Source organism: Lampetra planeri, chromosome 7 (assembly GCF_965212315.1).
Source record: "Lampetra planeri chromosome 7, kcLamPlan1.2.h2, whole genome shotgun sequence".
NCBI lineage: Eukaryota > Metazoa > Chordata > Hyperoartia > Petromyzontiformes > Petromyzontidae > Lampetra > Lampetra planeri.
The window spans coordinates 18,227,282-18,243,595 of record NC_136113.1 but is presented as its reverse complement, the minus strand read 5'-3'; the positions used below and the strand labels follow the sequence as shown (position 1 = coordinate 18,243,595).

Genomic DNA, 16,314 nt, shown 5'->3' with positions numbered 1-16,314 from the left:
GCGCCGCCGTAATGGCACCACGCGGGAGGGGGCGAGAGCAACAGGAGGGCGAGGGTGGGAGGGTGACGGGAATCGGTGTGCGAAGGAGCATCACTCGTGAGCGTCACTCATGCACAACGATGCCCACAATAACGAGCGGAGTGCTGGGCGGCTAAAATACGGTAAGGTCAGTTAACCCCAATGCAACTTGAATCTGTCCCATGACCTCCTGCCTGCAGCGAGCCTTCCAAACTTCACATGACAGCTTAAAAGTGCACCTAGCCTGACACGAGTGCTGTGGTGATGCCACCGCCACTTAATCGCAAATGGCGGCTGTTGTTTAGTTTATTACGTTTCTGAGCCAGCTGGCCAGGATTGGACAGAACTTATCCCACTGGAGGCAGTGTATGCGAGTGTGGTTGCTATGGATGCCAGTGTAAGTAAGGGAGTTGGTGGAGTTGCTCTACGGGAGAGTGGGAGGGTGTGTGAGGTGCCCCTCGCTCACCTTCGGCTGTGCGCTGGGGAACGGGAAGAGCTGAACTTTTCCGAAGTCGTCGGCAATGGCGAGGACGCGGCGGGAGTGCGAGCGGCACAGCGCGTTGATGTCCGTGCCGTCAGAGCCGTCCGACCAGACACCTGCGGGAGCGTGGGCAGGCGAGAGCAGACGACGAGCGACGAGGTGAGATCGAGGAGGTAAGAGCGAGAGAAGGTGGAGATTGGGGCAGGAGAGAGAAGGGAAAATGGAACAATAGCAGAGAGACAGGTGGACAAAGTGACAAAACAGATAGACAAGCAAACGAATATAACAACAGGTAATTAGGCAAGTAGACGCAGGCAGCAGGTGGGTAGATAGGTGGTCAGGCAGATAGGTAGACAGGTGGATAGACAGAAGGACAAACAGGTATACAGACAGGTTGGTGGATAGATATAATTAGCCAGATAGGGGGGCACACGAGCTGGTAGACAGCCAAGTGGCAGGGCAGCTAGATGAACAGGTGGGCAGACAGACACACATACAGGTAAGCAGAGAGATAACTTGTAGGCACAGATGGACAGAAAAACAGTTTTGGAAACGGACAGACAGGCAGGCAGGCAGACAGGCGGCCTCACCATAGACGTAGAAGCCCAGCACGCAGGTGTACGTCGCCCAGTCGACGTCGCGGGTCGGGGCCACGGACGTCACCTGCTTGCACGAGGCCGCCGTCCCTGGGGGGAGAGAGAGAGAAACGACGCAGAGTGGTGTGGGGGGTGGTGGGTGATGGGGAGAGAGGCCGCAGTGGGGACTGCCGGCCATGCGCATGTCTCAGGGGCCTGCCTGGCAGGCACTCACAATAGAGGATCTCGTAGTCGCCCGAGTTGGACATGAGGTACGTTCCGTCCGTGGACCAGTCGAGGTGCGTGATGAAGCTGGAGTGACCCTGAGCGGCCGCGGAGGAGCATACACACACGTGGACAAAGACAAAGATTCACTGTGTGGCCTTCAGGTTGTTGGAACGGTGCCGTTAAGAAGCTACCAAGGCCAGAACGGCGCTCGAGGTGTTGCCGAGGCCAGTGCTACATCTGGGCACCTTCGTCTTTCCAGGGCTGATGTTTACACACCGCACCGGGTACTCAGTTAAGGCTGAGTCGATCTAGTGGAGAACGAAGACCGGTTCAGATATCACTCGTTAATGATGTTGCCCGTAGCTAGGAATCGGAAGCGGATATTTGGGTTCTTCGCTCGCAGAGAGCGCATCTGTGTGCTCCTGATGGGGTGCAACAATTTTCTCCTTTGACCTCATCTGTAAAATTGTAACATTTTCGATTCAATAATCATACTTTGCCTCATTTTGTCTCATTTGTAGTGTCCCTTTGCATACCATGTGTGTACATTGTAAATATTGGATTAATTGTCAAGCACACGAGTGATGATAATCATAATAGCGAGAACGATGAAGGTGGCGGTGATGATGATAGCAATAATGACAGTGGTGGTGGGAGGATAGTGGTAATTGAGGATGTTGTCATTGACAGTGGTCTGTCATTTTCTATTGACGTTCGCAAATACGATCATTTCCATATCCGCCTCCAGCTTGGTCCCCAGTGAGTCAGACGAGCATCGTTATACGGTCTCAGCAAGCGGTTGGGGAGCATTGTGGTTGCAGTGCTCACTTCACAACTGGAATTACCAAGTTCAATCCTCGATCAATTAAACAAGTAACACTTCACGTTAGCCCGCGACCAACTTCCCTCGAACGTGCCCGATTTCATTAGGTCTCGGGAGCTCGGGCTTTACGTCAAAAAAACAGGTACTCATTTTGACGACAATGGGCCGGGCCAAGAGATCGAAGCAAATTGCAAATCTGGACGTTAGAGCACGAACACACGACTGTCACGATGGTAACGTGCGGTGCCACGCGGGATCACGAGCCGCCGTGGCGCTCCCTGGGCGGGTCTCACCGCGAGCTTACCGAGCACTTCCCGGCGCGAGTGTACTTGCGGCCGCCCTCGCTCACGCTGTAGACGTAGACGAAGTTGTCGTGTGATCCCACGGCCAAGAAGGAACCGTCTGCAAAGAAACGCAGTGGCAGCTTCAGCGGCAGGTCAACTTAGGATCACGTAACACTTTGTGACGTGCATTTGTCCTTAGAAATATTTGATTCGCGATCATTCGGCCAAGTTTCAAGTCGTGCGGGAAGACATTGTGGTACATGATGGGGCTACGTTGTGGCACACGATGCACGAGGCCGTCATTAAGGATGGCACTGGGAGGACGAGGCGTACACCTGGAGTCATCATCGCCCCTGCCCAAGAGGCTTACCCATTTCACGTTGGGTTTTTATTACCAAATTCTCAACAACCTCTTTGAAATGGACGGTTTTCTATAGGGGAAGTGCGCCATAGACACACAATGTAATGTTAAGATGTAATTTATATTGGATCATATTTACTCCAGTTATCATGACTGTGTTACAGGCAGACGGACATGTGAATGCATTAATACTTTTAAACATGGTTGGAAAACCACAATAATTTATGACCGCATCACTGCACGTTAAGATTATGCTGTGACAGACAGCTTCCCGACCTAAAAGCAGTTATATTAACAATGTTTTTGCACTTTCAAAAAAATCCTTTAATTTTACTTGAGAAGCATCTCACCTGGTGAGTATCTCATTACGGAGATTTGCTCTGCGCCATCTGTGTGAAGGGAGACCAGGTCCCGCGTCTCTGCGTCAAACACCATCCACCTGGTGATGGGCACGCACCACAAACAAACACACAGTTAAGGGTGTCTGAGTGTGTGGTGCTGGCCACCCACCCCTTCGTGTGCTGTGTCAGCCTTCATTAGGTGCTCACTAAAAGCACTTGCCCCACGAGTCTGTTAAATGTATACAGGAATGTGTCTTTGTGCGGCGTGTTAACATCGCCACTGCAGAGACAAGAGCAGTCAGGCATGGTGCTGGCCTCCCACCCCGTCGTGTATAGTGCTGGCCTTAAAAGGTGCTCACCAACAGTACTTGCTCAAACATTCTGTTAAGGCTATCAGGGGACCTTTGCATTTGTTGTATAAAGGCGACAATCCCCAGTGACTATTTTCCAGTTTTACCATCTCCCCCGCCTCTCCCATCACGGAAGAGCCCTTCCCCCAAAACCCGCATCGCTCCTTGCCCACGACCCCCACGCACCGCCCCGTGGAGGTTCCGATGGCGAGCACCGCCCCAGCAGGGTGGAAATCGGCCGACTGCGCCGGGTCCTGGAAACAACGAAGAGGACGGATCACACGAGGAGGTACTGCTGCGTTGGCGGCGGTGATGTTGGTGATGCGGGTGACCGTGTTTGTGGTCACGGTGATAATGGTGAAGCCAGCACAGTGGTGGAGGTAGGAGTGAGGATGTATATCACACACGCTGCTGGAACGATGATGGAATGTGAAAAATTGTTGTTTTTATGTGGAGGGACAGATATGTCAACCCCTTATCAGTGCCTACCTTATTACAGATAAATTCTGACCTTATTGGTCACCCCGTGCCCTTATAAATCTCAATATTCATCCTACAAAGTCACATCACAAGGGAGAAATGGCGATACGCCATATTGACCTAAAAACTAAATTTCCTTGTCCAAGAATATGGGTAAAGCGTATGGGTTGACAGGTTTGCGTGTACAATCTTCTTATTTATTTGAATACATGTATAGTGGTGATGATAAATAATGATTGTGGTGGTGGTAATGATGGGGGGGGGGGGGGTGACATTGGCGATGGTAATAGTGGTGAGATTGATGTTGGTTATGTGGTAATAATGATAGTGATAATGGTAAATGATGGAGGTGATACTGGTGGTGACAGGGGAAGGAGTTGTGGTAATAATTATGATGGTGGTAGTGGAAATTACAGCGGTGGTGATGATAGCAGCGGTGCCCACGATAATTTTTGTGGTGGTAGCGATGCTAGTGCTTGGGCAGTGCTGCTGCTGAACTTGGTGGTTGTACTGGTGGGGGGCATGCAAGTCCTGTAATGATGATGGTGGTGGTGGGTAGAGTGGTGGTTGTAATGAGAGTGATGATGAACGTAGTGGCGATTTTAGATGTCGCACCTCGAGAGTTTTAATCCAGATGGGCTGGTGCGTGGACGTGTCCCACAGGATCGCCTGCTTGTCCGAAGCGCACGTCAGGAACTGGCATTTCAGAGGATGCACAGCGAGGCCCCACAGTTCGTCCGTGTGGCCCTGCACCGGCAGAGATGGTCACAATCCACCCACACCAGTACACAAACCACCCCCACCATCTAGGCGTGGTGCTGGACAGCTACCCCCCCCCTCCCCTACCGTGTCCCATGCCGGCCTTAATAGGTGCTCGCTAACAGCACTCACCCCCAACAGTCTGTTAAAGGCTATATGGGGGGTGTTTGTCTTGGCTGGTGGCGGCGGTTGTGGTGGTTGTACCGATTGTGGTGGTTGTGCACGTCACTCGTGTGCACGTAATGTGTGCGTAGGTATGTCTGGGTGCGAGTGTGCACGCGCGAGAGCGCCGGTAGCCATGTAGTAGCGCTACCCTTGGTGAGCACCGGGAGGGATGGGGGAGTGGGGGAACGGTGGGCGCCGGTGGGCAGGGTGAGATGGGGCTGATAGTACCTGAACGACGGGGGTGAAGTCCCCGGCGAGCGAGCCCAGCAGCACGGCGTTGCGGGTGGTGCCCACCAGCACAGCATCGCCGCGGCCCTCGGCCACCGTGCGCACCGGGCCAAACGCCTCGGGGATCTGGGGGGAGCGGGGACGAGGCGCGCCGAGTCAACGACGGCAACCGTTACCACAACCACCATCACCATTACCATGGCAACCGCCACAACCAGCCGCAGCAACGATAAGAGCATCAGCACCACCATCTGCATCGTGTGGTGGTCTGTGCGCTGTTCAGTGTGCATAGTCTGTCGTATATATGCCTGGTGCGGGTGCATGTGTGGTGTGCGAGGTGTGTAGTGTGAGCACCGTGCGTGGTGTGTATCGTGTGTGTGGTGTGTGTGGTGTGTGTCGTGTGTGTGGTGTAAGTGGCATGTGAGTGGCGTGTGTGGTGTGAGTGGCGTGTATGTATGTGTGGCGAGACCTCGGTTTCGCCCGTCTTGCGGTAGGCCGTGTCCCACGTGACGAGCCGCCGGTCCTTGCCGCCCGACACGAGTGTTCCGTCGCGCTGCATGCACAGCGTGAAAATCCCTCCGTCGTGGGCACCGACGATGGCGTGCGTGATGCGGTTCGTTCCTGCTCCACCGTCACCACCACAGAGCACAGAAGACACAGGGAGTTACGTAGACCACCATAATAGTCTATCATAACACGTGTATACATTTCCACAGCCAACATTACGATTCGTAATTGATGTTTGGATTAGGCCGCATACCGATCTGGCCGAACCTGTGTTGCTGGTCATCCCAATGTCCTGGTCTCTCACCTGAAGACGCTTGGTGCAGTTTCAAGCTAAACTTCGCGTCGATAATCGCTGCTAAATTTGGCTGTGAGATTTGTTCTTCAACTCTTCAGTGAGTGAGGCAAAATAATAATTGGCACGTTCAGACTTGCATGTCGTGTGCCAATTTAATTTGCTTGGCCATGTCGACCAGATCTTTACCTGGCCCAAATGAATAAAAATATAAATCAAAGGGGAATAGTAAAATCATCATGTATTACAGGGGGGGGGGGTGGGCCTGGAAAAATGTTCCATGAGAATTGAAGACGTGAGGAGGTGTGTTTGTTGTGCTAAGTAAGTGTTGGGGATGATAAGTGATTGTCATGAATTGCAAGTACGCCAGACAACTAATAGTTGAGAATAGGGTCTTTCCCCTTTTTTTCTGGCAACAAAAAAATACCTTTTACAAGGAATCATGTCTGCATTAACCACAATACTTGGTCAGAATGCAAAAAAAAAACTGTGATAATATATGCATTGTCTTTGAAACTGATTGGTCCACACCAGGGACAGCTTTCTTTTGAGCCTCGTCTCAAACGGTGTTAGACCAGAGGATGCCACAAGGCATACAGCACAAAGACAATGCACTATCAGAGTAATGAGAGCTCTGGGTATTAGTTGTCGTAGGTGAGTGATTGGGGGTTACCGGTGTCAGAACTGTCTGGGGAGGGCAGGTGTACGGGCTGCCTTTAACAAGTGCTTGATGCTACAGGAAGTGAATTGGCTGGATATTTACGTTGTTAAAAACATTCTCCACTATTAACTTGGACCCATGTTTAATCTCGAACAGACGGTCCTTTCTCGGCTATCTGGTTGTGGGTTGAGATTAGGTGAAAGTGTTTGAGGCTATAGGTTAAGTGTTGTGCCATGGGTTTGGTAAGCAATGGGCGAGTGCTTAAGAAGACACACGAGCATTTGAAGCCACGGCGAGGTGGACCTGGCGAACGCTACCTCGTCCCCAGACGAAGATGTTTCCACTGGAGTCTCCCGTGATGGCATCGCCGTTCTCCGCAAACGTCACACACAGCACGTACTTGGGCTTGTCGTGCTTCTGCGCGCGTCACACCGACGTAGAGAGTCATGCCACAGAGTCACTGCGCTCAAACGAGTGACACCCAGCGCCATCTCACTCGAGAGCTCCCGAGTAGGCGGTTAAAAAGTCCACACTCACGGGAAAAGTCTCTCCAAATTAACTCGACCTCGGAGGAAATGTCAGACCGAGTCGAGGCCAACGTTCGTTACGGAATATGAATGCCGAACCAGAGTGGGAGAGTCTCAGGCTCCAACCACAGCGCCACCCAGCCATACAAAAGCGCCCACCTCTTGTAACCCTCTTTGTATTTCATTATTGGCAGTGGTGTAAATGTTTGAGGATATGCCGGCATGTCACACTGGCACAAGCATGTGGACCGGCACTATTCAGGACAACTCCTATTCCTACGCTGCAATGTTTCCACAACACGGACAGGTTTCAGAGCGGCACTTTCACATTTACATTTCGACTGCTGATTATTATTTTTTTGTTGTTTCCTGTGACCAAAGTACACGCAATGCGCCTGAGCTCGTCAGATCTCAGAAGCCTTGCAGGCTTGAGCCTGTCCAGGGCTAAAGTGGGCGACGGCCATGTGGGCGGCAGAAGGTGGTGCAGCAAAATCCCCATTGTTGTCCTGTATTTGTACGCTTCCACGACCGTGCTCCTCATCTTCACTAACCCATTGGTATGAACTCAGTGACCTGAGTTCATTTCCCATCCGTGGCTAAATCGGTGACAAGTGATATCTGAACCGGTCCTTCACCAAGCCACACTAAACAGCCAGGAGAAGTATGATCAAAATCTTTCACGACCTGAAGGACATGGGCAAGCCCTCACCTAGCAATAGAGGCGAAAAAATGTTTCTAAAATATCTCTTGTGCGTGTTGGTAATGAGGATCACCAGTTAGAGTCAACGCCTCGGGATACCTGGCGTAGCGAACGCTACATGCATCCTACAGGCGGCCTCCCGCCTGCTACGCAGGGACTCGGGGGAGGGTGGAGTACGGGTGGGTGGGAAGATTTCAAGTTCAAAGTTCAAGTTTATTTTCTTGAACCAGGCAAAAACCCAAGAGACCAGGACTAGTGTTTCATGTGCAAGAGTGACCTCGGGAACCAAAATGACAAAAGTAAGAACAACAAAAACAAATACAACAATGAAGCAGATAGAAATCAGAGCGATAAAAGCAACCACGTTAGAGGAAATCGAAAAATAATTCAAGAAGATAAATACATTTATATTACGTTATTACTTCTCCTTAAGATTCCAAAACAAGGGGTGGGGAACAAGTGGCACCTCGAAGATGCCCTGCTTTTTGGACAGCGAGTTGCCCTCCAGCGTCCAGAAGTGCACGTGGGATTTTCCACACGTCACGATGGCTCTGGGGTCCATGGGGTGGAAGTCGGCAGCGAACACGGCTTCGTTAGAGCACTGCGGTGGGGGGAGGGGAGCGGGGTGAGGGGTGACAGGGAGAGGCGTTCTCGTTACAACGGTGTGAATGGGTTGCCGACTGGCTGGCTCGGAGTGCAGCTATCAAGTCGGAGACTCGGTGCCGGAAACCAGCCTGAATGCGGCTTTCAGTGAGCTGGACCCACACCTAACGGAGGGCCCTGGCCTATCATCCCCTGGGAGTCCACTCGAATTGGATAAAGCACACCTCACTCCGGACCGATATTGATATTCGTGTCTCATTCGTGGCGTTTGCTTGTTTCTCAACCAATGCTACGACAGTTATGCACTCCCAGAAGATCGTGTGGCTGATGGTATGTGTAAAACAGACTTTTCTTTTTAACATGATGGTGTATTGTCTGTTTGTTTATTTATTTACTGACCTATTTTTAATTTACTGATCTCATTGACTGCATGAAACACTCAAAACAAATCAATGAATCCACCGACAGACCAAATTATTGATTTAGTGATTTACTGATAATCTCACCGACTGATGGACTGGCCGAATGGTTGGCCGATGACTGGTCCGTGTCGCTGCACCCCTACCTTGATGTCGGCGAGCTTGTTGCCCTGCTGCCAGTCCCACACGGAGAGCACGTGCTCGTTCCCATCGTCCACCGCACACAGCAGGCCGCAGTTCTGCACGCCGTCGAGACAAAACAAAAGCACCCTGTGTTGACGCTTACAGAATGTTGGGGCAAGCACCGTGTTTACCGAGCACCTCCGGAGGCCAGCACGGCACATGAGTAGCTGGGTAGCCAGCAACCAAGCCTGTGCTGATGTTTACAGACTGCACCAGGCAATCAAGACCGAGTCAAACTAGGGGAGTCCCAGGACCAGTTCAGATATTTGTGACTGATGTTAGCAGTGAGCACGAATCGAATTCAGGTCGCTGAGTTTGTAGCGCAATGCGTTAACTACCGTACCATTGCTCCTCACACTCCAATCGATAGACTCTCTACTCTCAATACATGAACACACACGCATATATTTGACATACACACATGTATTCAGTGTACCCTGAAACCATGTTGATGTGTCTGTAACTTAACTTTACTGTGAATTGTTTGAAAAAGTAATTTGTCCAGGCCAACGTTCGTTACAGGAAAAACTATCTACGTAGATTTTTACTTGTGCACTCTTTTCATTTATTCTGTAATGCAAAGTTTTTTTATCCCGATATCTATTTGCTTAATTTTTGTACTTTTTTATGTTATTGTTTTTGCCATTTTAGTGAGCCAGGTAAATCAGTCACTCTTCAAAGTGAGACTCTTCTCCTGGTCTCAGGATCGCTCTCCTGGTTAAAACAAAAGAAACTGGAATCTCACCGTTTTGGAGAAGGCCAGGCAGAGGATGCCTCGCTCAAACACGCCGGTGCCGATCACGTGCAGCGTCTTGAGGCTCACCGAGTCCCACACGCGCACGTGAGCCGGCAGAGTCTGCCGGCGGCAGTGGGGGAGCCAAAAGACGAGAGAATGGAGATGAGGGAGAGAAAGGAGACACACAAAGTCACACCCGGTGACACGATAGGCGGAGTTCGTTGGAGAAGAGCGCCCGTGACGCCCACCCTCAGCACATTTGAAATGGTGCCCCCCAGTGGCAGCTTGCCCCGTGTGCCACAAGACGGCTTGGGCACCTGGCCTATGAGCGGGCATTTGTCTGCCAGTAGGTGGCAACAATTACCGTTCGTGATTATCCCAAATGAGTGATTTGCGCTTAAATGGCAATGGCTACGATGACCAAATCACCTGGAATGTGCCCAATCGCAACAGATCTGGGACGTGCTACTTGTTATTTTATTTCCCCATGCTAAATCCCTCCAGTTTGGATGCCTCCTTTGCGACAGTGTCCAGGGTGCTCAGCAGCGAGGGGCCTGGTTAGTAATGGGATGGGTGACAGCAGGCTGTCATCGGGGGCTGTGGGGCTACGTGGTGGACAGTGGAGAAGAGAGTAGCAGCTACCCGGGATTGTACTGCACTTCTATGCTCCGCTCCCGTTGGTATGCTCTCCACCTTCACGATCCCCGCCCTGACCGGCGCGGTAGAGTCTGGTAAAAAAAACATCGCGACCCGCACGGCATGGGGAGGCCCTCATCCAGCAATGGACTGACAAGATGGCTGGCTGTATGTGTAGATCTGCTGCTGCTGCAACACGGAGCGGAGCGCTCGGTTGCAACTGGGCTGGAGCGGCACGAGGCAACACGGCGCGCCTCACCTTGCCATCCTTGCCCGTCCCCACCACCTGTCCCGTGGCGATGGTGATGCGGTCAGGGTGTATGGCAAGGCTGGGGGCAGACGCAGGCAGAGGAGGAGTGGTAAGGAGTAAAACATTGTGAAGCTAATTTAATACTCGGAGGGAAAACAAGCACACAGCGTGCAACAGCGCACAGGTGCAACAGCACAATGTATAGGCAACGAAGGAGGACTGAGACCACAACAAAGACAAAAATCCCCCGTATAGCCTTAACAGACGTTTGGGGCAGGTGCTGTTAGTGACCGCCTATTGAAGACCGACATGGCAGACGAAGGGGTGGTTGGCCAGCACCATGCCCGGCCACCTTTGTCTCCTTAGTGGCAATGTTTACACACTGCACCGGATACTGATTTGAAGCCGAGTTAACCTAGACGAGGCCCAGGACCGGTTCAGATATTCGTCACCGATGTTGGTTATGAGCAGAAGTGAACTCAGGTTTCTAGGTTCGTAGCGCAGCACGCTAATCACTGCGGTCTCACTCCACACACCACTTCTCACAACAGTGACATCACCACAGTGCTTCTGCCAGGCTAGGTGTACCTTGAGGCGAGGTGAAGTGTCGAAGGCTCACTGGCGTGAGGTCATGGGACAGACGCAGTTGACTTGGATGACTCCCACACACGCATATACACACACGCCAATCGTAATCCAGCACGTACGCACGCGTACACACACACACACACACAGACGCACAACGGGGCGACGGCAGCTCGCACTCGACAGCCTCACCACTTGACGTCGTCGTTGTGCTCCAGGTAGTGCCGTTGGTTTCCCTCCTCGGGGCTGTAGAGCACCACGACAGAGGCGATGAAGTACACCATCTCCCCGGTGGGCAGCAGGTACAGGTTGTTGCGGCAGTCTTTGCCACGGTAGCCATAGCTAAGCCCCGGCCGCCGTCAAGGACGTCACGCTTTTTCGACATCGAGCCTCAAACGAGGGCCTCGTCACCGACTCCGCCGCGTAACCCTTGTGGGATGGGCCTACCCAGGACGGACCCTTTTATGGGCCCTAACAATCCTCCAATGCTCTTTAGTTTTTTCAGTAAAGTCACGTAGGTGAAAACAAAATAAAATTTTGTTGTTTATTTTTATTTTATTTTCACCTACGTGACTTTACCGAAAAACCAAAGCGTATGGATTCTTGCAGTCACGAAAACTTCAAATCTAGAATCCTCCAATGTTTCCCAGATCCCTCTCATAACCCTTAGACCCATTGCTTCCCAGATCCTTCATACTGCCTCCTTGACCTGTGGATTATCTGACAGATCCCTCCCATCCCACACAGATCCATCTACCGGATCCCAGGTCCCTCCAAAGTCTCCCAGGTCTCTCCCGAGCCAGAGTGGATACACCCAGTTGAGTTTTAGTTTCTCAGCAGGCGGCTCCAGCTTTGTGTCGAGCCGGTAATCCTCTGCCATGTCCTGCGGCAGGTACATGGTGATCGGGCGGCCACGCAGATACATCTTCACGTATCCCTCCTCTGTGGAGAAGATAGTGCCACTGCTAATTTGATAAGCGCCAACAAACAATTTTAAACGTCTTCTGAAATTGAACAAAACATGAAACTGCGAAAAATGCATTAGAAAAAAACCATAAATGTACTTATCTGTTGTCAGAAAACAACACGAAAGATTGATCATTATTAAAATAAATTTCATAACTGACTGGCTGGCTGTGTGGTAGCAGCACATGTTTTAAAATCTAAAACTGGCAGAGGGGGTTGCTTCAGAGCATCCTATGAGATTGGAAAAACGAGAATTGTACCACCTTGTGGGAATTCCATAGAGTTTATCCTATGTAGAGATTGGCCCTCAAAGGAAAGTGTAATTTACACCATCATCTCAAGACCACAAATTAATGCGAGTGCTGATTTAGTATATATTTTTTAAATAAACAAGATGGCAAGATGCTTCTTTCACATCTCCCTCCACTTAAAAATCAGAGAGAGCATCACTTCAGCAGCATAGGTAATACAAGAAAACTCTGGACCAACTTCAACATTCAGCGTCTCATCAGCAAAGTCGGTAAGCTGGTGCACTGCCAGATGTTTATCAACAAGGACCCTCTGTTAGATGTGGGTCTTAGAAAAAAGGGAGTTGAACATTTACCAAGTATAGAAAAATTAAATAGAAGCACCATATGGCCGGCAAACACTCCATTAGCCAAAGTCACTGATCACGAAAGGCGAAACGGAAACGGGCAAATTGACGACGATTCAGGCGCCTAAGAGAAGAGACTCGGCAAGACATGGGATGATGCGTCACAACGGTCAAACCACCCTCTACGCTCCAGAGACTGGCGGCAATTACCCCGCCCCCCACCCCTAATGTGTCAGCGAAGGAACAATCACCGGGCTCCGGTTAGCGTTGATCAGAGCCAGACTTGGAGCCACACGTTACGATCGAGGTGCAGGAAGGGGGCCATGGATTTTTCTCGGGGAGACGGTGAGGCCGGGAGAGGGGGGGCAGGAGGGCGAGGAACGGCCGATGAGTCACTTCCGCTCTTTAAATAACACCAGAAATGCCCTTTGCCAAAAAGCGCCAGAGTTGTTCTTAATCTGGGCCTATTTTGAGCCGGATATTCCCAAGGTCTTGGTTCCAGACCGACAATCGTCACACTCCTCTTCCGCTTTAGTTTCCCAAGCCTCTGTTTCTCTCGCTCTCCTCCCAGTGCTGCCGCATCACTCACTCACCGTAGTTGTACACGGGGTCCTTGGGTTTGCTGAATATGAGCCATATGGGGAGGGGAAGGAGAGAGATGAAAGAGGCAAGCGCTTGAGTCATCTCTCTAGTGCCATGCTAATCAATAGTAACACACTCTGAACATGATTGCATTTTGCACATTAGTTTTGAGGATGAGCATTGAGAATTGTGATTCATAGAGTTTATGAAGGCAGAGGTAATGCAGCAATTGCTGCCTGAAGGTGAACGATTTTAATCGGTTCATATTAGTCCCTGTTCTGGCACGCAGCTCACAAACGTGGTCATAAATGAAAAATAGAGAACAAAAAATTAGCAGTGTGCAAGGAAACAGAGAGGAACAAATATTGACAATTACAGTGAGAGACAAAAATAGGAACACTTGGAGTAAAGAACATGCGCAGGTCAGAGACATCATCCAAACTATGATTATAATAAGTGAATGGGCTTGGGCAGAACATGTCACAGCTAGAAGGGACGATGGCCAATGTTCAAGAATGATAAGAGTGGCAACCAAGGAATTGAACATCCACGGAGGAGATGAAGCAGCGAAATCAGTTAATGTGCAGGTGCTTCGTGGATAGTTGCATCTTAAGCTCATGAGAGGTGGCAGTTTTGCTGGAACAGTTCCAATTTCAGAAAGTCTGTCCCGCTGTCCATCAACATTTGTGTAAATCAGGATTTTTATCTCGTGTGTAGAGCATTCTAGCCTCGCGCTTGAGGCATGACATGGGCAGAGGGCGGGGCCAACTGCGTGGCAGGAGGTGCCAACGTCAGGAAGGGGCCACTCACACGACCGTGCGTGCGGAGATAGCGCGTGAGTGGGCAGGGCTGGCCGAGGAAAGGAGCAGGGGGTTTGCAGCCCGCCGTGCGTGGCGGTTGAGCCTGCCGGGAGCGTGGTGGTGGTGGTGGGGGGCGCTACCTGTCGCCGGGCTTCTTGCCCGAGCAGCTGGTGGTGGAGGCGGTGCGCCCACGCAGCCCCCGCGTCTCCGAGCCGTCGCGACGCACGCTGGACGGCAACCGCTCCATGGAGCTGCTCCGCTTGCTACTGGGCGAGCGAAAGCGTATGTCAGGGTGTGTGTGTATGTGCATGCATTGGTGCGAATGTGGGTGTATGTATTTACATGTGTGTTGGTGTGTAGGTGCGTTCGTATGTGTGTACATGTGTAGGTACATGTGTGTATGTGTGCGAGTGTTTACATGTGCGTAAGCATATGTATGTGCATAGTGTGTGCGAGCGTGCACAAGTTTACATGTTTACGTGTGCGGACAGGTGGGGGACAGGTGCGGGACAGGTACGGGAACCTCAGCCAAAGCTGGCAACTTAAACACACCCACAGAGCCTTCAGTAATTCTGTCCAATACATAAACACATGCGCACACTCACTGTGGTATTATATTTCTCCGGCAGTCAAAGCTGAGGGGAGGCCACACAGCGAGCCTGGCAGCTGACGGCGGTTCAGCAGCTGGTTGCTAAGAGTTAAACAAAACAAATAAAAAAAATGTCGACTATTTCTCCGGATCAAGTTGGCAAAGCCAAGGGGAGTGTGGCCCTTCCTCGAGGTGCGCTATGCATGCCCCCATTTATACTGCGCTCACCGTCCACACTGGCCCCAAGTCATTAGTTAATCCAGGAACGCCTCACCGAGTCTCACAACCCGATTTCACAAAGGTCCTGCATGGGGATGCTTGGCCAATTCCCATGCCAAGTGCATCTCCAGTGGTCTGGCCCGGTGGCTGCTCCATGCCTGGGCGGAATGGGAAGCAGCTCGTGGTGGTCGAGAGTTCTAGTCCTGGTAGGGCATTGACTCTGCCCATCATAAATACAGGGTCGATAAAACAAGGACCACTTTGTGGACAGACTGGCTCCCACCATAGAATTGTGAAATATTCCACCACTGGCTCAGGGCTGTAACAAGAGAAGCACTGCCTCAAGGCTAATTTGAGCAGAAAATCGTTGACTTTCTACAAGGAGGAGGAAACAGGAGTAACTCGTGCACACGAGAAGATGACTCTCAAAAGTCCACACAGCTGTGTGGACCGGTTTAAACATTCAGTTTCTCATCAGCAGCAGAGACAGGATTGCTCGAACCAATGTTGGTTAACTGCTAAATGTTCATAGGCGAGGACTCTCTCAGTTCGATATGGGTCCTAGTTCGATTCAAAACCATAGATGATTTGCCTGCGGCCTAACAGCCATCCACTGCACAACTTCCACCCGACTACAGAGCGTTCATGGGGGAAGAGCAAGGGGCAAAGCTGACTGAGCATCATTATGATTCACGTTCTCTCCGAGGTTCGGGGAAGTGAAACTGAATGGCTGGTAGGTAATGTGGCTACACCATCTTTATGGGGTTGTCTTGTTGTGCAAAGGCTGCGATCCCCATCCTCAGCAGACTCACCATCGCCCCAACCTCCCCCCTCGCCCTAGAGATCCAGCACTCACAAATCTAATCACTTGCTCACCCGTCAGCTGCCTCCATATCTCTCTCCTATCACCACTACCATGGTTACTGGTTACAGTAAACTTGACTCAGTTGTCCCCCATGCGAGGAGCCGGAGCCCCAGCTGGAACAATTCTCCACCTCCAAGGCATGTTCACCACGCCGCAGGTCACAGCGCTTCGTTTTCTGCCTCTTCTCGTGTACTGCTCCACTTTGGAATTCACTATCCTACTCCACACCTCCAATTAGCACGGTTGGCTACATACGGCGCAAAAGAAGTTCAACATACATAATACACTCCCATCGTCTCTTTTTCCCCAAGATCTTACAAAAACCTTGTAGTGCTGTTCGTCGCTGGCTGCCTGACACGTTTTAAGTCAACGACTGCACCGCTGCACTTACTCTGCCCCCGTGCCAACTCAGACGCGACCTCTCCATGCGGGGTCACCAACCGCCGGCGTAGTTACGGGCGTCACTATGGCAACGAGAGCCGGCGGTGGCTGCCGCCCAAGTGGGA

The 16,314-nt window shown here is 51.3% G+C and overlaps 1 protein-coding gene across 7 annotated transcripts in view; it reads right to left on the bottom strand.

Moving 5' to 3' along the window:
* The window catches only part of LOC144720134 (echinoderm microtubule-associated protein-like 1), a 75,533-nt gene that overhangs the window by 4,306 nt on the left and 54,913 nt on the right, over positions 1-16,314 (bottom strand). For 3 of the 7 annotated variants that reach the window (XM_078596637.1, XM_078596636.1, XM_078596633.1), the window contains 18 exons: positions 14,276-14,401; positions 13,347-13,375; positions 12,005-12,134; positions 11,385-11,534; positions 10,617-10,686; positions 9,731-9,841; positions 8,949-9,041; positions 8,247-8,381; positions 6,871-6,970; positions 5,563-5,714; positions 5,094-5,219; positions 4,557-4,688; positions 3,648-3,715; positions 3,121-3,209; positions 2,430-2,527; positions 1,310-1,397; positions 1,090-1,185; positions 485-615 (listed from right to left, as the gene is read on the bottom strand). In XM_078596637.1, coding sequence (XP_078452763.1) covers positions 485-615; positions 1,090-1,185; positions 1,310-1,397; positions 2,430-2,527; positions 3,121-3,209; positions 3,648-3,715; positions 4,557-4,688; positions 5,094-5,219; positions 5,563-5,714; positions 6,871-6,970; positions 8,247-8,381; positions 8,949-9,041; positions 9,731-9,841; positions 10,617-10,686; positions 11,385-11,534; positions 12,005-12,134; positions 13,347-13,375; positions 14,276-14,401 — 1,924 coding nt within the window. The remainder of the gene's footprint in view (positions 1-484; positions 616-1,089; positions 1,186-1,309; positions 1,398-2,429; positions 2,528-3,120; positions 3,210-3,647; positions 3,716-4,556; positions 4,689-5,093; positions 5,220-5,562; positions 5,715-6,870; positions 6,971-8,246; positions 8,382-8,948; positions 9,042-9,730; positions 9,842-10,616; positions 10,687-11,384; positions 11,535-12,004; positions 12,135-13,346; positions 13,376-14,275; positions 14,402-16,314) is intronic. The other 4 variants (XM_078596638.1, XM_078596640.1, XM_078596635.1 and 1 more) reach the window with 3 other exon arrangements.